Below are 24942 nucleotides of genomic sequence, written 5' to 3'. Positions count from 1 at the left end.
AGATACTTAACCAATAGCCATCAGGCACCTATCTCAACCCCTACTGCTTTGTTACAGCTGCTGCTGTCATCAGTCAGGGCTCCATGCATATCTCTAGAAGCGGAGGAGACCTCTACTCAGATGTCCCAGGTGTCTGACCCTGTCATAAAAGAGAATTTAAAGGCACATAGTACAGTTCAATGGTAGAGTGATTGCCTAGTAAGTACAAGGCCTTAGTTTGATCTCCAACACTTAAAAAAGAATTCTGTTGGCTTTTGACAGTTTACTAATAATGTGTTTCAGTGTGGATCTCTTTGATTTTATCCTATTTGGAGTTCTTTGAGCTTTTGAATGTTTATATTCATATCTTTAATCAAGTTTATGAATATTTTGGGGAACATAAGCTTTTCTGGAATAAGTGCATGACTGCCTACCATGAGGTTGTGGGGTCAAGGATGAGAAGTTACTGTTAAACCAATGCCTAAAATTGACCAACATTAACTGCAATTGACCATCTACGCCTGCCTGTGGAGTTTCCAAACCTTCAGTATCCTCTAGAGTTCTAGCAGGTTCTGCCAGTACAATTGTTGTCTAGGTGGGAAGATGGATTCCTGTTACTTCCTAATCTACCATTTTCCCAGAATCCCATCTCCTTCTCTCTCTCTCTCTCTCTCTCTCACACACACACACACACAAAAAAAAATGCAAAAACAAAAGTTCTGCATGCTAATGGGATACTCCTTTACTTTTGAAGGATAATTTTGCTGCATACAGGTTTTTCTGTTTTTTTTTTTCATTTTTTATTTCTTTGGTGTGTACATAATTTTTGTAGATAGCTGAGGCCACCTGGGATCACCGGGAGGTGCCATTGTGCATGGCCATTCAACTGACAGCTACCACTGCTGCCCCAGCACACAGCCAAGTGGCCACACTAGCTCTGCATGATGAGCAAGTAGGGAAGGAATTGGCCAGCTATGCAGCTCCCTTGATTGTGTGGTTGTCCTTGCAGCAACCTTTGATTTAGCCACTGCTGCTCCACTGTTAACACTAATAAGAGCTGGAGCTGATAACACTAAAGGGAACTGTACTTTGCCTTTTCACGATTTCTATCCAAGTTGAGCAAAACAAACAAACGAAAAAAACCCTCAGCTGATTGGTAACATCATTAGCAACTACTAAGGGAGTATCCTGAACAAGAGGACCAACAACAGTGGTGATTGGCATGTCTTGCGGATAAGTGGCTGCCAGAATCTTTGCTTCTGTCAACTATGAATGGAGGGTTCTATCTGGCTCTCCCTGTGTAGCTTTCCCCACCCAAAAAACACCACACCCCTTGTTTGTGTCCTCTATTCTTTCATCACCTTTTCTTCCTCTCATTTCTATTGCTCACCATTTCAGTTTCAGTGTTAAATTTGTATTGCACAGCAGACATCCACAGAGACTCCTGACTAAATTTGGAGGGTGGAAGTTGTAATGAAAACCAGATTGAGAAATGAGCAGATAGTAAAGATAGTTAACACTTTTAGGCTATTTGTTCTAGAAATTTTGAGGTAAGAAAATAAGTAAAGACAGGTAACAGCTGAGAAGATTTTCAGAATAGATAGTTGAGTCTTTTTAGAGGAAGACAGCAAGGGTAGTTGAAAGGGAGTGAATACCCCAAAGGATGGGATAATTGGTTTTAATGTAAAGCAAAGAGAGTCAGACTAGATCTGAAAAGGGACTCTGAGCATTATGGAAGGCACCAGTTAAAGGAAGGCACCAGTGACCAGTGTCAGGGAGAGATGCTGACAAGCCCAGCAGACTCCAACCACACCGGTGGCATCTATCTAGAGTTCAGTGGGTCGGTTGTCCACAGAGAATGTAGGAGCAGAGAGGACTGGAGCCAGTGTTGAAGGAGAGCTCCTAAAAAGAGATAAGAGCTAATGATGGGGAAGGAAGAGAGGATAAGATGGGTGGGAATACTCAGGGAGAGAGTGGTGAGACCCAGTAGCAAGTCAGGTTGGACATGCAAGGACAGGAGTAGGAGAATCAGATGCAGATGTTTCCTGGGACTGTTTGCAGACAAGTGTAAAAGAAAGGATGTGAAAGGACATCTGAAAGGTTGTAGGGAGCCATGGATAGTTTCAAAAAGTATCCATAGCCTGAGGCCAAAGAGTTGTGAGCATGGGCTGCTAGGTAGAATGTGTAGATTTGGTATAGTCTGTCTTATGCAAATATCACTGAATGTTATGGACAGCGAATATGGAGGACAAGAATGGATTGCACACAAGAGCACTAATGAATCAGCCACATGATTCACAGATGGCAGCTCAAAGAATGGCAGATGGGGGAATATATAACTGTTCTTCATGACGCAGTAGAGCAGGAAAACAAGGAAAATGATTAGCTGGGCACAGGAGAAAAGGTGGTCTACTGGGTAAGAAAAATGAAAAAGAGCAGAGCATAGAACTAAGCAGCTAAAAGAGGGGGGATGTTGGGAAGATCAAGGTGGGCACTGCTCCAAAGAAAGTACATCAGGGACCAAGAAGGGGGAGAGGGCTGGGGATGTGGCTCAAGCGATAGCGTGCTCGCCTGGCATGGGTGCGCCCCGGGTTCAATCCTCAGCACCACATACAAACAAAGATGTTGTGTCTGCGAAAACTAAAAAATGTAAATAAAATATAAAAAAAAAAAAAGAAGGGGGAGAGCATGTGGAGTACCACTAAACTTGCTTCTCATGTTTTTAACCTTTTGGTATAAAGTTGTGTCTTCCAGGTTCATGGTCAAACTGATATTTATGCATGGTTTCCCTTTAGCGGGAAGAATCAGGTCCTATAGGTCATGAGAACAGTCAGTGGGAGATTTTTAATGCCTCCAGGGACCCATAGGGTCAGTGCCTGTTGTCAGCTGTAAATAGTTAACCGAAGATAGAGACCTTCATCCTGACTCCTTAAGATTAAGGAGAGGGGCTGGGTTGTGGCTCAGTGGTAGAGCGCTTGCCTAGGCACTGTGTTCAATTCTCAACACCACATATAAATAAATTAATTAAATAAAGGTACATCAACAACTAAAAAAAACGTTAAATTAAAAAAAAAAAGATTAAGGAGAGCTGGAGTAGTGGTGCAGGCCTGTCACCCCAAGAGCCTGAGGTAGGAGCATTGCAAGTTAAAGGCCAGCCTTGGCAACTTAGTGGGAGCCCTTCTCAAAATAAAAGGGCTGGGGATATAGCTCAGTGGTGAAGCCTCCAGTAAGGAGTGGGGGGAAGAAAGGGAGAGATTAAAGAGGATAAAAATCTCGTAAGGGGGGCTGGGGATGTGGCTCAAGCGGTAGCGTGCTCGCCTGGTGTGCGTGCGGCCCGGGTTTGATCCCCAGCACCACATACAAAACAAAGATGTTGTGTCCGCCGAGAACTAAAAAATAAATATTAAAATTCTCTCTCTCCCTCTTTCACTCTCTCTTTAAAAAAAAAAAAAATCTCGTAAGGGGGAAATGAGATTAGAATACAAAGGGCCTGACCCAACCCAAAAGGTGTTTTTCTCCTTTGTTTTCAAAGGTTGTTCTTGCAGTTGGCCAAAGCAACCTGGGACCAATAAGAGCAGGCACCACTTGACTGACAGTCCCCACTGTTGCCCCTGGGGATAGCTACATGGCCTCACCAGTTCTGTGGACAAGGTTTAGGTAGGGTAGGAACGGGATCAGGGCACCACTTATGCCACCTTTGCAGCCCCTGTGCCCATTGTGGCTTTCACTGTTTCTACAGCAACCTACTGCTCAGCAGCTGCTGCGCTGGAGGTCATTTCTCTTGCTGCTGTCACTCCAGAAGCCTTGGTCCAGCCTCTGTGGCTGTCATCATGGCTGTGGCAACTGCCACTTCAGCTGCAGCCAGTTTAGAGGCATACATGGCACATGGCTGCCATCTTCCCTTTGAACTTGCTGGGAATTTCTCTTCCCCAAACACGAGAGCTGAGTACAGATGGACTTCATACACGTGTAGATCACCATGGTTAGCATTATGGTGCAGATAGTCTGTGGTCACCAGTTGACTGTGCCTGCAGGAGCCACCCTTTTGTCTATATAAGCTGTATTCCTGTCCTCAGGGTGCCAGTCTGATGGCTATAATTCTGAGATCAGAGTGCCAGCATGGTCGGGTTCTGATGAGGGCTGCCTTCTTGCTGGGTACTAATCGCCTCACAGGGGTTCCACCTTCATGACTCTGCAAAAAGTTCACCTCTAAATACCATCACATTGTTGTTTGCCCTTCTGCATAAGAATTTCTGGGGGACCTAAAATTCAGTTCATACACTTCTTATGTAGGAATCCTATCTAATAATACACATTCAGTCTTTGCTTCCAATATCCACCTGAGGAGGTGATCCAGTATACTCTTGTTCCTGGTTTGGGAGTAAAAAGAATTCAGCTTACACTGTCTTAAGCAAAAGATGGAATTCATTGGCTCAGAAGCTTTAAAGCAATCTGGTCAACAAAGTACTTGCTATTTCTCAGCTGTTTCCTGTTGATTCACCTATGCTGCCTGGGACACTACTGGCAGCATAAGCTAATGAGGCTGTTCTGTCAGCCAGCTGAAAGTGCTTCTCCCCCTCAGGTCAGTGTAAGTCACAGGAGTGAGCTTCACAGGATCCTGTGTATCACCTCCCTGTACCTCCTGAACCAACCCCTTTATGTAATTTCCAGGGAATGTAATTCCTGGTTGCCTGCGTCAAAGTCACAAGCCCAGCCTTGAGACTAGGAATTAAGCCCAGGTAAGTCAGACTACCTAAACTGAATAGAGGAGCGGTGCAAAGGAGGGGATGTGGGGCAAAGGCATCAAAACAAAACAACAAAACAAACAAAAACACCCAAACCAAAAAACTGATGTCCCCCATTCCTATGGCTGATACTTTGTGATAAACACTCCTCTTTGGGCGGGGGCGGGGAGATAAAGATTTAGAATGTTTCCAGCACCACAAAGGTTTCCTCAAGCAAATATTTTAAGACTTAATGTGGTATTGATATGTAGTATGATTCTGACTCCAGCACTTCTTTCAAGTTTAGGGTCTCCTGGCCTTGTAGGTGTGGGAAGTCAGGCCTTGGTGAACTTTATTAGTCTTTTCACTGTTCTGTGCTTGTTCCCTCCACCCCTTTGGGGTCTGTTTACCTCCAGGAGTGGCTATTACTACCATTTCTGAAACTTTCCTGCAGAGGATTCTAAACAGCCTCCCACCTGGCCTCCCCTTTATCCCAAGCTAGAGGAAAAAGAGATGCTTGAAGCTGTTAGATCATTTTCCTGATCTTCTAGCGTCATTTCGCTGTTATTCCCAAAGCCTGGCAGGTACCCAGAGAGGCTCTCAGTAAGCCATTCTCAAGACTAGGTCTGACGGCCCTACCTTTATGAATCACATATCTGCATTAGGCTCGGTTTTCTTCATATACGTCAACCAAAGCAATCTTTAACATTGCAGCAAACCTAATGCAGATCTGAGAATCCCGTTACTATCCACTAAGCTTTAAAAAGAGTTGCAAAAAATGTAAAACACCATCACTCTTCTTTATTTTCGGGATATTAAGTTTATCTACTAATTACATGTAATGTGTTCGTTTTTAAATTTAAAAATACGGCTAAACATTTGAGGGGAGTACTGGGGAATTAACCCAGGGGCGCTTTACCACGTATTACATTTTCCCCCTTTTGAGACAGGGTCTCATTAAGTTGCGTAGACTGTCCTCGAACTTGGGATCCTCCTGCCCCACCTTCCCAAGTCAACGGAACTAGAGGCGTGCGCGACCACGCCGGTCAAACTTCTTGTTTTAATTTAAAATACAGTAATACCGAGAGCTATAACCCATATCAGCAAAAGCCTCTGGCCCCTCAGTCACTGCTAGGAGCATCAAGTGATCCTGAGACTGAGGACACGTGAGCCTCACAGCGGCTCTCCGCCCTAGGGAATAAGCCTAGGGCCGCTTTCCTCCGCCTCACCTCTGTCCCTGGAGGCCCGCGGGCAAAAAGCGCCACCAGGGAAGGGGGTGGGGTGTCTCTCGCTTTGCTGGGCCATGTTTTCCCCCGTGGAAAGCGAGGACGACAACGTTTTTACCTCACGGGACCAACGGATGCTCTGCGTCTGGTAATCCCGTGAGGGTGCAATGGGTCATATTCCATTCTACAGAAGCGAAAAATGAGGCTCAGAGACGCCAAGCACCTTGCTGGGGTCCCACCGTCCAGCGGTCTCGAGCCCCAAGACGCCAAACGCTGAGACAAGACACTGCCGAAGGGTCCCGGGCGCCGTGCAGCCGCCGGTCATTCTAGCCAGCCTCACATCCGGCGCTCGGGCCGGAAACCTCCCTTCCGGTTCCCAAGACCGCGCTTCGGAAGTGAGTCACTCTGCCAATACCTAAGATGGCCGTTGGCTCATTCACTGCTGCGGTCAAAGAGGTGAAGTGGGCGGGATCCCGGAAGTTGCCCGGCTTGGTCATGGCAGTCACCGGGGGCGTGGCTTCCGGCGGCCCGCGCCTACGAGTAGCCGCGGAGGAGTCGACCGCAGTCGGCGGCTGACAGGCGCTCCTCCCCAGACTGCGGCCACTGGAGCCGGGCGAGGTGGGTGGCCCCCAGCTCGCGTCCTCACGTCCCGGACTGCGAGGCTCCAGGGCCGCGCCGGGGCATGGAAGAAGGGAAGATGGACGAGAATGAATGGAGGTACCACGGCGAAGGGAACAAGAGCCTGGTGGTGGCCCACGCGCAGGTGAGCGGCAGTCTGGCGGCGCGGTTCAGGGCCTTACCCGAGGGCCCGGGTTTTCGGGGCATCCCCATATCCGCTAGCATCTCCCCAGTTTGGGTCCTTCATCCCTCTAGCAACTCTTCAGTTCATTCCCGCATACCCACCAGCACTCTCCCTAGTTCGGTCTCCAGTCATCCCCCAGACCCCATGTCTGTCTCTCATCCCTCTGGATCCCGTCCCCGCTTGGTCCCCGGTCCTGCCTCCAGTGCCACTACCGCCGTTGGGCCTTTCAGTTTTCCCCTCTTCTCGGTCCCCCATATCCCAAGTATCTCCTAGTCCCCGGCGTGGGTTCTGAGCCCTCCCCCACCACGCCGGGTCGCTGCCGAGAGGCCTCACGCAGTGCAGCCTCTGCCCGTGTGCTGGCCTCTGGGTGTAGGCCAAGTCGGGACCAGGCCTGGGCAGCACAGGGGGGAAGTGCCTAGGATGCTGTCGCTCCAGGCACGGAGGGAATTCAGCCTTATGAAACGAAGGTTCTGCTGTTCTCCCTGCTGCTGTTAATAACGGGGTACTGCCTACAGATTCGCCTCCGGAGTCTTTTAGAATTTAAAGTTTCCTGACTCAGTGAGTTTCAGAAACTGCAGTGAAGACTTTCAAGGAGGTGGATACAGGAAGAGAAGCCTATGGATTTGTGGCCCAGAATTCTTTGACATCTCTTTTGGTACAACCCGGCAGGAACGTGGTGGGTAGGAGGGAGAAAGATGCCAGGTAGGGAAGATTTAGAGCGGGACTTAGAAGCACAGGGAGCTGGGACCATTCCCAGTTTTGCCACCGTATGGGGAGGCTCAGTGCCTGCATTTGTAAAGTGGAACTAGGAATAGAATTTGCTTTGGCATTTCGGGAAAGATCAATTGAGAGGGAGCCAGACAAGTTATGCCTTGCCAGTGATACCTATCAGCCCCTTGGTCAGGTGAAGTAAGCAGAACTCAGAGCAGTTAAGGTCCTGCCCCATTACAGCAGCTGTTCAGGAATGGTGCAGGTTCTGGAGTAGGCACCTGGCCCATGATTCTATCCTTGTATTTTGTTACCCATTAGCATAATTGGGGAATTAAAGAACTGAGACCACAGGTTCTATTTATGACCTTTAGGTGAGTTAATAATGGACAAGGCTAACCTAAAGCTTCCCCTTCTAATGGAAGCTGATTTATTAAGTTTCAAAAGTAGTGGTAGATGAAGGAGCAAGTTCTAGACTTGGAGCAAAAGCACACCCAGGGTAGAAGAACAGAGGCTTCTGTGCAGTTACCTCTGACCCTTGGATCTCTCTCCATTGTCCCCAACAGGCACATGTCCACCCTCCCTTCCCTAAGGAGGCATTTTCAAGGTAGCCCAGCTCCTGCCTTTTTGCACAACTCCATTCGTCATGGTTGTGTTTTTTTTTTTGTTTGTTTTTTTTTTACTTGTACCTTTTTAACTTACCTTCAGCCATTAGGCTGTCCTGGACCCATGCTTTCATGCTTTATTTAATTATCATCATCATCATTATTTATCATTACATTTTTGCAGTGCTGGGGATGGAACCCAGGGCTTTCAGCATGCTAGGCAAATGCTTAATCACTGAGCTACACCCTAGCCTTAATTTTATTTTATTTTATTTATTTCCTAGCCCTTAATTTTAAATCTAAATTTTCTCTCTATGCGCCTTCTTCTTTGGTGAAGAGAGTTTCAGCTCTTCACTTGAAATTGAAGCTTATCAACACAAACCATCTCATAAGAAAATGTTTCCCACGAAGTTAAGGTGGATGATGTTTGCATCTAATGTAGGTAAACTGAATTTGTGCTGTGTTGAGAAGCCTGGAGAAGCCTTTGTGCTTGGCCTGGTTCTCGAGCCTGGCTGCCAGCTCATCCCTGCTGGCATGCTCAGGCTTTGGGCTGAGAAGAGAGTGAACCCTGGAAGGCAGCTTTTCAGGGCCTGTTGTGCCCAAGGAGTGTGTACATGAGTGGTTAGAAAGAAGGTGGGTGAGTAAGAACTGGAGGACTCCCATTCCTGTGAGCACTTAGGCACAAGCACTGCTCTTATTTCTATCTGGGCATAGGTGCATCTGCTTCTCTGCTCAGCTCTCCAGATCAGTATCATCCAATCCAAGAGAGATGGAGGCCTTCACCAAGTCTTTCCAGATGGAGGTTCACTGTCTCTGAGAGGGCACTGACCTTATAAAATCCCATCAATCCTCCCTCTGCAGCACGAGAGCATGATGCACAGTGCAGGTGCAGACAGTCATCTGAGGCCTGACCTGCAAGAGCTGAGGGTCTAGGTGGGGACATCTGCACTGTCATTGGCCAGCAATAGAAGGAATATAGTGATGCGTCTTCTGCCATATGCAAGTGTAAAATGAGAGGAAGACTTTTGTGGTATGCAGGACTTGGGGCCTGGGATTGAGGAACTCAGTGTGGACTGCTGGAGGTGGTGGGGCATGTTCAGGGTGGGCAGGAAAGTGAATGCAGGCCAGCCCATAGAGAGGAGTTGTAACAGCATTCCTGACAGGTGGTAGTCATCTTCCCCATAGCCCCTTCCTTCAGGGGCAGCCCAGTGGCCCAGATGGTTCCAGTGTTGTCTGACAGGACATGTTCTTTATTGTTTGGGACAGTTGTGTAGATATCCCTTTCCCAGATACAGCACCTGATTTCCTCTGCTCATCTGGTATGGACCATCTGACGTGCATGCCTCCTGTTAGTCACCTGGACACTGTCCCCCATTGGTGTCTGGAGCCCTAGGCATGGACCCTGAGGGGGCTTCTTGAGCAGGGCATGTTGCATCTGGACATATACTTACCTTGTTGCTGCCTGAGTGCATGGCACTTGAGCTAGCAGCCATATCATAGGTCATCAAAACCTGTGACTATCCTCCATGCTACTGGGCTGGACTTTTGTCCCCAGGTCTCTGCACTTGCTCCTTCCCTTTGACCTTATTGGTTTTGAATTACGGCTTGTCCTGTGAAGGTCATTTTATGTCTGGTTTATCCTTCCATCTGTAAGGTATCCAGGGCACTTGGTCTCTGGGTCATTCAGGCCTTGGTATGCAGGGGCAGACAGTGTGCACTTGTCATGACACTAAGCTGTCATGTTTTCCTTCTTGTTGACAAAGGTAACCTGAAGGATTTTGCTCTCCATTGACCTGCCAACAAAGAACATTTGTCAAACTTGTGTAGAGAACTGTTTATTTCCAGTCATTCCGGTTTTGTAGCCTTTCTCAGATTCTGAGGAGAGCTTCACATCATTTCTGCAAATTGGTTAGTGCTGTGGTGTTTGTCTGGGCTTTGCAGGTGTGAAGGTCAAGCAGTCAGGGGTGAAGGGTCATCTCATTGTTTCTCTTCTCATCTTCTGTTTTAGGATATCTGGTTTTCAGATTTTTTACTTTCAATATAGCAGTATTTTATATATATAATGTAAACAATTTAAATGGCTATTTTACAGAGACTGCATGAGGTAAATTATGCTGTATTCCATATAATTTGGGTAAATGTTTACAATGTTAAAAGGAAAAAGGTTACAAAAGATGTATAGTGTGGTGTGGCTTTAAGTATATATGTGGGAGGAAATACATCAAAATGTTACAGGTAGTTACCACTTTGTGACCATATCAAGATTTATTTTTGCCTCCTTTCCTTTTTTTTTTTTTAAGTGGGGTTTCACTATGTTGCCCATGATGGGCTAGAATGCCTTGACACAAGCAGTCCTACCTAAGTCTCTCTTGAGTGGCTGGAGCTATAGGTATGCATAACACTACACCCAGCTCCTTATTAATTTTTAAAAATATATTCTACATTTTCTACAATGAATACACATAGTAATCAAGAAAAGGTGCTGGGAGTGTAGCTCAGTGGTAGAATGTACATTTAGCTTGCTTGGGGTCCTGGGTTTGAATCCCTACCATTTAAAAAAAAAAAAATCAGGAAAAAGGATTTCTAAATGGTTTATAGTCTTTGATCTAATTTCTATTCAAGTTTTTTTTTTTTTTTTTTGAATACCAGGTATTGAGCCAAGAGATGCTTAACTACTGAGCCACATCCCCGGCTCTTTTTATTTATTTATTTATTTTTGAGACAGGGCCTTGCTAAGTTGCCTGGGACCTCTCTAACTTGATGAGGCTAGCTTTGAACTCATGATCCTCCTGCTTCAGGTTCCCAAGCTGCTGGGATTATAGGTGTGCGCCACAGTGCCCAGCTTTGTTCATGTATTCTTGTATTCTTGAAAAGGAGATAATTAGAAATGAAAATAAAGATTTTTGTACTAAAAGATATTCATTACAGAATTATTTTTCGTAGCTTAGGTGGAAAGCAGTTGTTCAGTGCTATAGGAATGTTGTTAATCACACTTTTTCTGGAGATGCTGGAAGCCCATAAGTGTTGATATTCTTTGTTTTTTCGCAACCATATGGCATATCCCTAAGCTCTGGGCTCTTGTTGAAATAGTCAACGTTTTCTTGCCACTAGCGTCTTAAAAAAAAAAAAAAAAAAAACCTCTGCATTTAAGGTTTTTATTGGCGTTCTTATAGGCTGCTGTTGCTGATATGACTTCTTTCTGTCTGTCTTTCTTTCTTCGTCTTTCTGCCTCCCTCCCTCCCTCCCTCCCTCCCTTCCTTCCTTCCTTCCTTCCTTCCTTCCTTCCTTCCTTCTCTTTCTTTCTGTCTTGTACTGGGGATTGAAGTCAGGGGCACTAGACTGAGTCATATCCCCAGCCCTATTTTGTATTTTATTTAGAGACAGGGTCTCACTGAGTTGTGTAGGGCTTTGCTTTTGCTGACGCTGGTTTTGAACTCTGGATCTTCCTGCCTCAGCCTCCCTAGCCACTGCGATTTCAGGTGTGTGCCACCATGTCCAGTAATATGGCTTCTTTCTTGGTGAGATTTGTTCTTTTCTTGTCCCACTCTATCTTATTGCTGAGCTCTGCATGTGACCCCACTTTATTTATACCTTAATTTATATTTTTCATTGCATGGTTAGGATTTTTTTTTTTTTAAATTCTCTTTGGTGGTTTTTAGCGCTGTGCCTCACTAGTATGTGAAGGTGTTCATCTGTTTGGTTTTACGTCTTCCCAGGTGACATGGCCACTTTTTCCTCCTCTTTGGTCAGAACTCAGTTGGAGATAGAGCTCCCCAGTGACTTTCTTCTGAGAGCTGCAACACAGGAAGGTGAGGGAGGCCTTGCTGCATCTGGAGAGCAAGGCTGCACTTGACTGGGCTTGCTTCATGGCTATTGTGCAGCTCAGGCAGGCAGTCCCAGGGTCCCCATACTTGCTGTGCTTCTTCGGTTATGTGCTGCCATGAGTTGTGCCTTCTCTTCACACGTGTTCAGATTTGCCATCCTTTAGGTATCACCAGGCTGTCCCAGTTTGTCCCTTCAGTTCTTCCCGTTTTCTCAGTTATATCATCAGTGTGGCACATTCTTTTTTTTTTTTTGTGGGTTAGTACCTCCCCCATGGTTTACACCTGGGGATGTAAGGATGACCGAGAGGTCAAGCTGGAGCTGAAAGAGCTTGGGAAGGAGGTATCTTGCCCAGGTTGGACAAGGTTCCTGGGTCAGCTTCCTGGCTTTCCTGCATGCCTGCAGAACAGTGGGCTCCCTCCCAATATTACAGCTTCGCAGGCACCTTCCTTTACCACAGCTTCATTCTCTGTTGGTTTGCTTTGTGGTTTTTCTCTGAGGTTGAGTTCACCCTGAGGCTGAATTGTACCAGTGGGAGCACTTAGTGGAGCCCAGCCCTGGCAGCCCTGCTTCTTGGACTGCTGAGTCCTGGGGGCCCTGGGGATGTGTTTCTGGTTGTATTGCAGAAGTCAGTGACTTGGCATCTTCTGCTCCTGGTGATTGGCAGACCTGGGTGGTGTTGTCTGATGGAACAGAGCAGAGCAGGATGAAGAAGGGCTGTAGGGGGCCCGCCCCACTAGATGCATTTTTGGGTCCACCATGGTTCCTGCCTAGGAGTCATCTGCACTGATTGGGAAAAGCTGGCAGAGTGCTGTTTCTGGCCACATTCCGAGGGGTGACACCTATGCTATTGTGTTTTTCTGTCTCCCTTTGAAAGTAGCCTAATCTCAGCTTCCCAGGGTCTTTCAGGTCACCTTCCTAGGTTATCTCATCACTATGATGGAATAACCAACTTGTGAAAGGACAGGGGACTTTGGTATGATTGACTTAGAGGGTGACTCCCATCCCACACCTTAAGAGTGCCTTGTAGGTGATGAGACAGCCTTTTCCTGTTCATCTTTATGGAAGGTCTCTCCATAACAGGGGACCATAAACCTTGTTATGGTTTAGATCTTAAATGTTCCCCAAAGACCTATGTGTTGAAGGCCTGGACCCCAGCCTGTGGTGGTATTACAAGGTGGTAGAACCTTTAGAACCTTACACTACTCTAGTCTAGTAGAAGGAAGCTAGATTGTTGGGGACAATATTTCCTATGCAGGGAATATTGGGCCCTCCATCTCTTTCTGTAGTTTTCTGTTTTCTGACTGCTATGAAGTGAACAGCTTTATTCTACCATGTGCTGCCTCCACAATGTGCTACCTTTTCAGACCTGAATGCCCTTGAACTGAATTACCACAGACCAAAACCTCTGAACCTATGAGTCAAAATAAATCTTTTCTTCTTTTTAAGTTGATTTCCTGAGGAACTTTGTCATAGTGAAGAAGGCTGACTGGCAAATATTCTCTGTCTTCACACTGGCAGGTGTTCATTTTAATGTATTGGTTCACTGTAGGCTTTTTAAAAATAATTTATTGTGGTAAGAAAACAACATGATATCTACTTTCCTATTTAATGTTTAAGAGTAGAATATAATGTCATTAATAGGTATGCTTTATATAGCAGATCTCTAGAATTTATCTTGCTTGACTAAAACTTTATGTCCATTTATTAGTAATGCCACGTTTTTCCCTCACTTCTCTATTCTCTAATAACCACCAGTGATTCTACTCTACAGATCCATGAATTTGTCTATATTAGAGATCTTCATAGCTGAGTAATCATGCAGTGTTTGTCCTTCTGTTTGTCTTAGCACAGTATCCTCAAGTTTCATCCATGTTGTATCACACTGCAGAAGTTCTCTATTTTTTTTAGGGTGAATAATATTTTATGATGTGCATATTTGTTGTATGCATTTTCTTTTATCCATCCATCCTCCATGGATATTTAGCTTGTTTACACGTCTTCATCACTATGACTAGTGTTATAATGAACATGAGAGTACAAATATCTCTTCCAGATCCTGATTTCCATTCTTTGGGATAAACAACAGAGTCTGGTTTCAGAGATTCAGTCCATGGTTGGCTGAATTCACTGCTTTTGGCTCGAGGTGAAGCTGATCATCATGGCAGTAAGACATGTTGTAGGAAATTTGTTTTCACCTTATGGTAACCATGAAGAGGAGGGAGAGTGAGCTCTCTGTGGCCTTTCATTTTTATTTATTACTAATCATTATTTCTTCCCTCTTCGGAAAATATATAGTATTAGAAGGAAGAAAGTAAAAATCACTCCACATTTCCCACCTAGATACTAGCTTTTATTATACTTTGGTGCACTTCCTTCCAGTCTTTACCCAGTTTTATACCTTTTTTGGGTAGTTAGAAATCTGTTAATTTTCAGTTCTGGATTCCTCCAGGTGAGGGTGCCTCTTGGTATCATTCTGTTAATGAGAACTGATATTGGGTTGATTTTTTTTTTTTTTTTTTTTTCACCTAATTTCTGCCATCAGCCTGCATGAGTGTCACCAGGCTTTGTCACCACCTGCCTAATGGCCTCTACCTGGCATAGCCAGGGGATCTCCCACCTCCAGCTGGTCCCCTCTGCTCAGGCCTCTTGTGAGGGTCAGTTGGCACTGGCTGTGCGGGATAGGCTAGCTGAGTGTGTTTGAGTGTTGGTATTGATCAAGATTGGCATTTTAAGCTGATTCTGCAGTTTCCTTGGGGATGTTGGTCAGGTTTCTGGTGACATTTTTGGATGATAAGTGGGTAGGTGGAGAGAGCTTAGTTACCTTGAAATGGACACATCACTACATTCAGACTTTGTTGGTGTCGGTTCTGGCTCTTTGAGAGGAAGGGAATGACCTCTAACAGGGAGGCGGAGCCATGGTGCATGGATGGGGTGGCCGAGGACACACTGGGGTGGCTCCAGAAGGGGTGCTGGCAGGCCTCTTTGCTGCACAGGGCTGGCAAGGCCTGTGCCACATCCTCTGCCAGGGGCTAGCTCTCCAGCCAGTGCACACGCCCCACCCCCAAACTGGCAACTCAGCAGCCACAGGGATCCTGACAGTTGGAAGGACATGTAGGGTTCCTTTGGGGTTCGGGCCACCATCCAAGGCCTGTTTCATCCTGCATGACCTTGATCTTGGGGATCCAGCCTTGATCTCTGGGCTTCCCTCCAGGCTGAAGCTGGGCCACTTTATGTGTATGTATTAATGCAAAGGAAGTTTATAATTTCCATTTGTAAATAAACAGAAAAGACTAGCTTTTCCTGCCTTTACCAGGAACATATTGATCAGAAACTTTGGAAATCTGAATCTGTATTAATAGGCAAGTGTTGCCAGGTATGATGAGGCATGGGTGTAATCACAGTAACTATGAAGTTGAGGCAGGAGGATGACAAATTTGAGGCCAGCCTTATCAACTTAGTGAGGCCCTGTCTCAAAAAATGAAAAGGGTTGGGGATGTGACTCAGTGGTAAAGCACCCTTGAGTTTAATACCCAGTACAAAAAAGATAAAGATAAAAGATGGCCAGATGCCTCCAGGTGAGGGGCTCCTGTGTTCCTCACAGTTGGAATTTCATGGGGCTTTGAACTCCTTTCTCTGAGGCTGTAGTGGAGAGTTCTGTGAAGAAAAAGCTCACATGACTTGCCTTGCATTGCTTTTCTTAAGACTGCTTGGCTATAAAAATCTGGTTTTTAGCCCTTTAGGCCCCTGGAAAGTTGAGAGAGACTGTTTTCCTCTAGATAATGCAGAACTCTGTGGGTGGCATGGATGGCCCTGTTGGAAGCACAGAGGAGAGCTTGCATTGTGGATGGGCCAGGGCAGTGTGGGTTAATCTGTTGATCAGGGCATGAGTATGTTTTCTTACTACATTTTCCAGCATGATCAGGCTTACCCTGGGAAACTTAACTCACTTTACTCATTAACATATGTTTGTAGTGTGAAATACTTACTGTGAGTGGCAGCATTCTTATTTGGTGTCTAATTGTGGAAGGAATTGATCAGACAGGCCCTTGAACAGAACAGCCTATTGTGTCTAGATGAGGAGTGAATAACAGTTAAGGAGAGTGAGTTTCTGAAAAGTTGTCAAGAGTTTAGATTTCTGTGTATAAACTTCTGATACACTTTCTATGAAAGTGTGTTAGCCAGTTGATTTCCAGGACTGATTGTTGATGCCTGCCTTGACAGTTTAAGTATGTATGCCATAGACTTCAGCCCTCCTATTGTAGTTGGTGTTGAAGGAGGGCACATTTATTCAGTGGATTCACAAGAAGCCTGGTATATGGCACCAACTGGGAATGAGAGCTCACTAAGGGGTGCTGGGGAAGCTGGGTGTGGTGGCACATGCCTGTAATTTCAGCTATGTAGGAGACTGAGGCAGGAGGATCGCAAGTTTGAGGGCAGCAACTTAGCAAGAGACCCTGTCTCAAAAAAAAAAAAAAAAAAAGGCGTGGGGGGACTGGGGATGTAGCTCAGAGGGAGCATCCCTGGATTCAATCCCCAGTCTGCCCGAAAAAGAAGAAAAGAGGGAGGATTGGTGGTGCTGTAGAAGCCAGCACCTATGCCTGTAGTCTACACATTGTCTTAGCTGCTCAGGAGGCTGAGGTTGGATTTGAATTCAGGAGTTCAAGGCCAGCCTTGACAACATAGTAAGATCCTGTCGCTTAAAAAAATATATAAATAAATTTAAAAAGTTTCATATATGTTGTGTGTGTGTGTGTGTGTGTGTGTGTGTGTGTGTGTGTGTGTGTAGGTAGGTAGATAGATAGATAGATAGATAGAGATAGATAGATAGATAGATATAGGTGTAGATATAGGTATAAAAGGAAGAGGAGGAACTCGTGGACCAAGAGGTCCCAACTAGGACAGATGGGTTTTAGGAGGAACAGTGTTTCTGAGTGGGCATTCCCCAGGACTGAGGGCTGATTTCCTTTCTGTTGGGCCTTATTGCTCCTTAGGCATCTTCTAGAAAGCTGTGCTCTCTAAGCCTTCTCCAATGTGCCCTGCCTACTCTTGCCCCTGCCAGGTTCATGGGTGCTACCCAGGACTCCTGCCAGTCACCACCTCCCACTCCTCTGTGCAGGTGAAGCCTGCCCCAGGCACACTCTTTCCCATGTAGAATATGTGTTCTTATTCTGTGTACTATGAACATTAAAACATTTTGGAATATTCCAGTAAACATAAAAAAAAAATTGTGGTCATGATCTGATACTGTTAAACTTGTGTTGAACGTCTTTTCAGACCTTTTCATACCAACAGATCATATGTATTTGTTACTTCAAAGTTTTTATTTTGAAAACCTAACATTGGAGTGTAACATACCTGTAAGAAAAGTGCTGAGGTTATGAATTTCATTTAATTGTGATAAAGTAACAAAATCTCATTACCATTCCCTTCTGGAACCTTCCTTGGGGGCATTTCCACCTACCTGAGGAGTGGACACCAGGGGTTGATCTTGCCTGTTTTTTAAAATTCATATAGGTAGGATTATTTGTAGATAGGTGTATATGTATATATATAGAGAGAATTTTTTTTTAAAGAGAGAGTGAGAGAGAGAGAGAGAGAGAGAGAGAGAGAGAGAGAGAGAAATTTTTAATATTTTATTTTTTAGTTCTCGGCGGACACAACATCTTTGTTGGTATGTGGTGCTGAGGATCGAACCCGGGCTGCACGCATGCCAGGCGAGCACGCTACCGCTTGAGCCACATCCCCAGCCCCTATAGAGAGAATTTTTATGAAAGTGGGCTGATGCTTTGTATGTAGCAGTATATGATGACTGCATGTCTGTCTTTAAATACTGACACATTATTTTCTTGTAAATGACTGCATGGTATTCCATGGTTTGTGGTGTGTCCCCACTATTGGTGAGCAATTAGATTGTTTACACTTGGAATTATAAACTGTTTGTTATACAAAGTAGCTAAAAATCACTTGAACTCCGTTAGTTATTTCCATAAGGTAAATAAGTAGGAATGGACAGGCTTGGTCAAAGGCAGTTTTTCCTGGCTTCCCTGCTACCCACATGCCCTGGAAGTGGCTTCACTCTAGTGTTCCTTCTCTGGGTCCTTCCTGGCAGCCTCAGTCCTGGAACCTCCTTGCTTTCTGGCCCCTTCTCAGCTACTGACTCCTGTGCCTGGGTGTCAGGCGAGTACTAATCAGACTGTTTTATTTTCCAACAGCGTTGTGTAGTGCTGCGTTTCCTGAAGTTTCCTCCAAATAGGAAGAAGGTAAGATTGGTGGGTGGGCCACCCTGGCATTCCGACTGTTATTTAAGAAGAATTGGGGGCCAGGTGCAGTGGTGCATGCCTGTAATCCCAGCACTTCGGAGGCTGAGGCAGGAGGATAAGTGCCCCTGGGTTCAATCCCTGATACAAAAAAAAAAAAAAAAAAAGGACTTGGATTTTTCCTTGCTGCAGAAACATTAATGCTATTTGCAGAAATTTTAAACACAGCAGAAGCATCCAATGGAATGTGGAAAGGGGTGGGTGCTCATTCCTGATATGAGAACTGCCAGGCCCCAGCACTTTGACCCATGTTTCACCATGTGTCACCATGACAGGGTCTGTGTATTGCTGAGCAGGACCTGCCCTGGCCTGGCCTCTGTGTCCTGCTTGAGGGCCCTGTTTGGGGTGAGGAACCTAGGACCAGGTCTCAGCTTTGCATTGCCCAGTCCCTTGGTACCCTTGCCCCAGTTTACCCATCTGTGGTTAATTGTATCTGTGAGCACAGTACTGACACTTGGTGGCCAGTCTGTGTTGAAGTGGCTCTGGGCAAGGTCTGGTGGATAATTAAGCTTCTTTTGACCAAGTCTTCCCAATACAGTGTCATAGACCCCCAGAAAACTTCTGCTGCCCCGTGCTCAGCTGTCTAACTCCCGGTATATGTGAGTCTCAGGTGTTCACAGGTGCTTACTACACAGTGGAGGCTCCTGTGTCCATGGCCCTTTCTCTGCTTCCAGCACATCCTCTGAGGGAGAGGCTGAGACACTCATCTGGCTTGTTCTACCCATGAGGCCTCCTGGGTGGGTCTGATCCTTCTGTGAGGGTGGGTACCCCACAGTGTGGCAGGTGAAGTGCTTTTGAGGTGGTGCTAGCCATGTCGAACGTGTAGGATTGATGTGTCACCATCTCACTAGGGCAGTGGGTTGAGTGTCTGTGGGCAGAGGTCGTAGAAAGCCTGGGCCCATTGGTGGGTGGACGTGGCAGCACACACAGGTGCCTCACAGGGTTGGTTTCACAGGGGAGGAAGGAACTGGAGTGTCATTGGCAGGTGGGGCTGCAGTGAGAGTGGAGTGGAATGAGCAGCCGAGGCGCCCAGAGGGGCCCCAGCGTCCCGGGCTCCTTGCCTCAGCTGCTGAAGAGAAATGACCCAAAGGATTCTGTTTCAGTAGATGTGTCCCAGAGGTGGCTCCATCCTCTGTTCTGTCTATCCCCTGTCCATTGACTGCACTGCCCAAAGCCACCTGAGGCAGCACATTCTAGTTGGCGTTTTCTTCACATGTTTTGCAGCACAACAGGTGGCTAAAGACTGTGGCCTGGATGCAGCCATTGTGACAGGGTCTTGGGGATTTTGGTGTCCCCCCAACTTTGGTGGGTTCTGCCCAGAGGTCCATCTTGAGGCCATCTTAAACTTGTCTCTTACAGACCTCAGAAGAGATATTTCAGCACCTACAGAACATAGTGGACTTTGGCAAAAATGTCATGAAAGAATTTTTGGGGGAGAACTATGTTCACTGTGGGGTAAGTGACTTTTGTTCATGTCTATCCATGGGTGGGTTCTGTGTGAACAATAATAGCATCTTGATTTTCCTTTGGAACTTGGTGCTTTTGAAAACCCCATATATTCAGAGTCTCCAGGCGCTTTTCCTTCCTGTGCTGTGAGGCAGCTCAGCAGATGCTGAGGACCATGAGGACCAGAGAGAAGCCTGCTACCTCCCCTGGCCCTCCTGCTTGGTGAGGGCTTTTGAATGAGTGTCGGCCTGTCCTTAAGCTCAAAGGGACAACTTCCAGTAGGTTAAGAAGCAAAGGGAGCCCCTTCCCTGTCCCTGGCTGGGGCTGCCTGTCCTCGTGGAGAGCACATGGGTGTGAGGTTGGAGGCAAGTCCTGCTCTCCACACCCACCAAGAGCTCCAGTTGCCCAGTATAATTTTAAAACCTGGGTCTAGAGGAACAGCTGTGAGAACCCTTAGCACTGCTGTGTGTGCGGGAGCCGCCTGCTGCTTACTTAAGGTCAGTGGGGACAGGACACACCCTGACCCACCTGTCTGACCTGTACTGTCCTCTGAGCAGAGCCTCAGGCCTGGGCCCATGAAAGCGTCCTCAGTTCTGCCTTAGCTGTTGCCAGGAGGCTTGCCTTCTGTGGCCTGTTTCCCACACTGTGGTCTTGTTGGACATCTGGAGGTCATGGGTGCTGCTTTAGGAAGAGTCGTGAGGTTCTTCCACACTGTGCCCCTTGGATGGTGTCTGTGCCGACCATTCTCCTTGAGGAGAGAATGTTTGCAGAAGTGCTGGAAGTGCTGCTGCCCATACTCTGGCTCCTGTGCTGAGTGGGAGTGTTTCTGGTCCTGTGAGTTTCAGATCTCTTTCTGGGAGGGTGGAGGACATGGCAGCGATGGTGTTTACTGGCTGGGATAATTGGATGTGGGAGTGCAAGGGATGGTGACCTGTGGGGTGGTGGTAGGGACTCCTTTGAGGTAGGGGGCAGGGTCAGAGTTGTCTGCAGCAGTGGCTCTGGGTTTGGTTCTGTTTGTCTTTGATGTGCAAGGTCATAGTAGAGTAATTCGCAGTGATGGCAGCTCAGCCCACAAGGTCACCTACTATGTATCGCCTCCACATTAAGACACTTGCCAGAGTCAGCTTGCTTTTCCTCAGGTGAGCAGGTGCTGGCAGGATGCTTGCAGTGTGGGCCTGATCAGCTTCTCCAGGCAGACGTGTTCCCCAGGTGACAGCATCATTAGGGCTGCAGGGCCACACCTGCCCTAGTAGCAAGGGTGGATGTGTCAGCAAGTTAGGTGAGTGAAGCCCTTGAGAGGACATTTGCATCTTGTTTGCCCTGAGACGAGACATAACAGCCCCTGTGCCAAGGCTGTGGGAGACAGTGACCGCCACACCCTGACCCCAGGCCTGCTGAGGGAGCATGATGTGAATCTAGGCATCTTCAGGGACCTGGAGAGCTTAAGGAACTCCCCTCAGTCCTCCAGCCACTGCTCTTAAGTACTGTAGAGGTCTGCAATTTTACAAGTTCTGCCTCTGTTCTTTTTTTTGTCTTTTGTAGTTGTAGATGGACAGAATGCTTTTGAATATTTTTATGTGGTACTAAGGATTGAACCCTGTGCCTAATATGTTCTAGGCAAGTGCTGTGCCACTGAGCTACAGCCTCAGCCTCTCCACCTCTCTTCTGACCAGATCTACATGAGGTTGGATGCTACTGGGGTGGCCTTGACTCCCTGTTTGATCCTCGGCATGCCGATGTGTTGGCCAGATTGGGATATGTCCTTCTGAGCAGTATCCCTTCAAGGATGGTACCACATCTGGAGGTCCTCACTCCGTGTCAGTGGCATGTCTCCAAGAGGGGCATTCTGTGGATGTTAACTTTGGCTCTTTGCAGGCTAGTGCCACACACAGGGACTGCTTGTCACTGGGCTCATGTGGTTGGTTGGATGGCAATGCTATGTAACTTCAAAGGGGCTGCCTACTATAGACATTTCATCTTGACTTAAAACATAGACATCCACATCATAAAATCAATAATTTAATGTTGTATTGAAGGAACCCAGGTCAGCTCTTCACTGGGTGGCTGTGGATTCATTTGGGCGGGAGGCAGAGGGTGGCCTAGAAGGTCTCTGTGTGTCTGGCCAGAGACCTGGGTGCTTGCTGTGTCTCCCCTGGTGTGCTTGGTAGTGTGGGACTAAGGTGCTTCCAGGATGGAGGATCATCATGCAGTTCTTATCATCATTGTTACACAGCTTAGAGACAGGCACCTGTGCTTTTGTAATTGTGATTTCTTTAAAGCAGAATAAGAACTGGGACTTTAGTGAGATAACCCAGGTTTTCAGTTTTCACACTTTTGTGTTTCCCACTGTTTTACCTTACCTGAGTCAGTACTTGGTATTTTAGTACCTCACCTGTTGTCAGCTTATATCAAGTGTAGGTAATGAAATCACAGGTGAAACTGGCCCAGCAGGCTGGGGAACTGATGTTTGGGCCAGGGCATGCCAGGCCTGAATGGAGAAGCTGATCTCCTCATGGGCAGGATCCCAGCATTTTTGTTATAGGCAGGTCTCCTGCGTCCCTTTGGGACAATTCAGCCACCCTGAAAACACAAAAGGAAAGGAAAGATGGTGAGCAATGAGACCTCAGCTGAATCCCTTTCACCTGGGATCTAGTTTCACTCAGCAGAGAAGCAGCTGAGTGGAGAGAAGTGCTGGGCAGTAGCTCTGTGGGTCCCCTGTGGCTGCGAGTCCCCTGGTGTGCAGGCATCTCCCCTGACATTGATCATCAGACTGGCACTGCTGCTTAGGTGGAAGCATGAAATGCTCAGGATGTGTGAGGGCTCTGCAAGGGTCTTCCTTGTGGCCTGAGAACTGCTGCAGGCTCTATTCTGTGTCCGCAGATGCTGTGAGGATTGGGGACTGCAGGAGGGGCTCTGTGGTGGGAGTCTGGTGGTATGAATGGCCACTGGCCACTCTGAGAGCCAGCCACCGTTAGTACACTGAAACGTTGGCATCTCTGTTTAACCTGGATTGGTTCTGGAAATAGACCAGCTTTATCACCAAGACCTATAATGAATTTAAGCTGTAAATTTTTTTTTTTTATTGTGATAGAATGGTTCATTTCACATTGTGTGTATGCTAACCCTGTTTAGATGCATTGCTATTCTGTGGCATCAGCTATCTTGTCATTGTGCAATTGCTCTGTTTTGTTTATTCTTACAGGAAGTTGTTCAGCTGCCTTTAGAGTTTGTGAAACAACTGTGTTTAAAGATACAGTCTGAAAGACCAGGTAAGGATGTCCTAGTTTAGGAATATTGTTTGTGATTTAAAAAATATCACTTCAGAAGTGTTTGACATGATCCCGTGGCAGCAGTTCTTTTTCCAGAAACTTTATCATCTCCACACGTGCTTACCCTGGCCCCATGCCTATCTTTCTTGCACTTGCTGGTGGCCTTATGGGCAAGACCCAAATTAAAGCTTTTTTCCCCCATAGTCACTGTCAAAGACATAAAGTTCATGTGCAAAGCATGGAAATATCTCTTCCTAGAGCACAGCCAACCAGTGAGAGGATGGAATTGGCCACCATAGAATTCCTTCCTGATTTGATTTGGAAAATGGAAGCCAGTAGTGCTCTGGGCCTGGGGTCTGGCTGTGGCAGGGAAGAGCAGGCTTTGTGCTGGAGGGGAGCCTGAGGTGGTTGTTGGCACAGGACAGTGTCTGGGTTCCCAGTCTTCATCTCCACCAAGGTGGGTAGAGGCTGGCTCCAGGGTTTTGCTTCCAATTGCTTGTGCTGCTCAGCATTCCTACTTCATGTTACAATCATAGTTGAAGCTTTATTGCACAGTGGTAAGAACTGCTGTCCCTCATAGCAACCACTTGGAATGAGGCTTGCTATATGAAAGAAAGGACGCCTACCCCAGGGGCCTGGAGCCCAGTGCTCTTTGGCTCTATCCACACCAGTTTCCAGCAGAGTCCTGTGAGGCGGAATGGGAGCACCATGTGTTGGGAAGGGCCCAGGCTTGAGAGGAAGAGGGGCTGCAGACTCCTTCCTCTCTGAGTTCCTGGGCTTAGGGAGCCATAGAAATTGGGGGCCACTCCCAGGGCGAACCTTGCTTCCAACAGTTGCATGTTTAGGGTCCTTCAAAGCCATTCTTAGGGTTGATAATTGGCTAGAAAAACCCCAGGTCTCACTGTTACATTCATGGATATGGTTTATTACAGTAAAAGGGTAAAGACAAAATCAACCAAGGTAAGAGTACAGAGACAGGTTGGAGAAAGTTCCACAGGGCACATGGGCAGCACCTATTCTCTTCGTGAGGATGTGTTAGTGCCCCATGTGATGCCACTGGGAAAGCTCACAGCCTCAGTGTCCAAGGCCATTACTGAGGTTCAGAGGCATGTGGCCCAAGGCCTGCCATGAACCACTTTGTTACTGTCATGCATCCCAGAGCACCCAGGTAAAGTTGAGCTTCTAGCTGGGCTCTAAGTGACTTTGGAGCCAGCATGATGGTGGGCTGGTTTTGGGTGAGGTTGACCCTCCCCCATAGGATTCTTTTCAGTGCCTTGAGGTTAACTGTCTCTCCTGCTGACCTTCAGATGTCACTCTTGCTGTCTTCCAGAGTCTCGTTGTGACAAGGACCTGGACACTCTCAGTGGTTATGCTATGTGCCTTCCCAACTTAACCAGACTTCAAACCTACCGCTTTGCAGAGCACCGACCAATTCTGTGTGTAGAGATCAAGGTGAACCCAGGGAGAAGACTGATTGGGCAAGGGGAATATTGGTCTCAGACTGTGAGGCCATGAGGTGTCTGCCTCAAGTACTTGTATGGCCCCTCAGCAGGAACTTGGTCTGCTTCTCTGTCCTTCCAGAGCCACTTACTACATTCCACATCTCCCCCAGTGAGAATGCCAGTCATGGATCCCTCCTGCAGCTCCCAGAGCCCAGGTTTAGGCTCCTTCCTGGGAGTTGACAATGCCCTGGACTGGGGCAAGCCCACGTCGAGGTTCACCAGGGGAAAGCAGGTCAGGTCATCCTACACACATCAGTTCCAGGGATGCCCTTTAGACTGGACACTGTCTAACTCCAGAACATTTTCATCACTTCACCTGCACAGGAAGGACTTTCCCACAGGCACAGTGGCTGGTGTGTCATGATTAGGAATCCTGAACTTTTAGTGGGGGGAGGGCAGTAGATGCTGGAGAAGGGCCAGGGCCCCCTTGCTTTACCGTCCGTGTTGAGAGTGGCTGCCTAAGCCTCCCAGGAAGTTTTTTTTAACATCTGTCTATTACCTCTCTCCATCCTTCCTACTTCTGAGGCAGTGATCTCTGG

General features: G+C 46.9%; 1 protein-coding gene and 1 long non-coding RNA gene across 3 annotated transcripts in view; one reads left to right on the top strand and one right to left on the bottom strand.

Moving 5' to 3' along the window:
- Positions 1-307: 307 nt before the first annotated feature.
- LOC144370015 (uncharacterized) lies at positions 308-6312 on the bottom strand. The gene is made up of 2 exons (XR_013429924.1): positions 6048-6312; positions 308-4349 (listed from the first exon to the last, which is right to left on the bottom strand). It is a non-coding gene; the product is annotated as an uncharacterized LOC144370015 (long non-coding RNA).
- A 117-nt stretch (positions 6313-6429) lies between these two features.
- Ippk (inositol-pentakisphosphate 2-kinase) overlaps positions 6430-24942 on the top strand; it is a 53512-nt gene continuing 34999 nt past the window's right edge. The window contains exons 1-5 of one of the 2 annotated variants that reach the window (XM_005320871.5): positions 6430-6692; positions 18082-18129; positions 19546-19641; positions 22835-22901; positions 24232-24353. In XM_005320871.5, the coding sequence (XP_005320928.1) occupies positions 6612-6692; positions 18082-18129; positions 19546-19641; positions 22835-22901; positions 24232-24353 (414 nt within the window). In that variant the 5' untranslated portion in view covers positions 6430-6611. The remainder of the gene's footprint in view (positions 6693-18081; positions 18130-19545; positions 19642-22834; positions 22902-24231; positions 24354-24942) is intronic. The other variant, XM_040271221.2, reaches the window with a different exon arrangement.

The sequence above is a fragment of the Ictidomys tridecemlineatus genome, chromosome 13 (assembly GCF_052094955.1).
Source record: "Ictidomys tridecemlineatus isolate mIctTri1 chromosome 13, mIctTri1.hap1, whole genome shotgun sequence".
In the NCBI taxonomy this organism is placed as follows: Eukaryota; Metazoa; Chordata; class Mammalia; order Rodentia; family Sciuridae; genus Ictidomys; species Ictidomys tridecemlineatus.
This window is presented reverse-complemented; position numbering and strand designations above follow the sequence as displayed.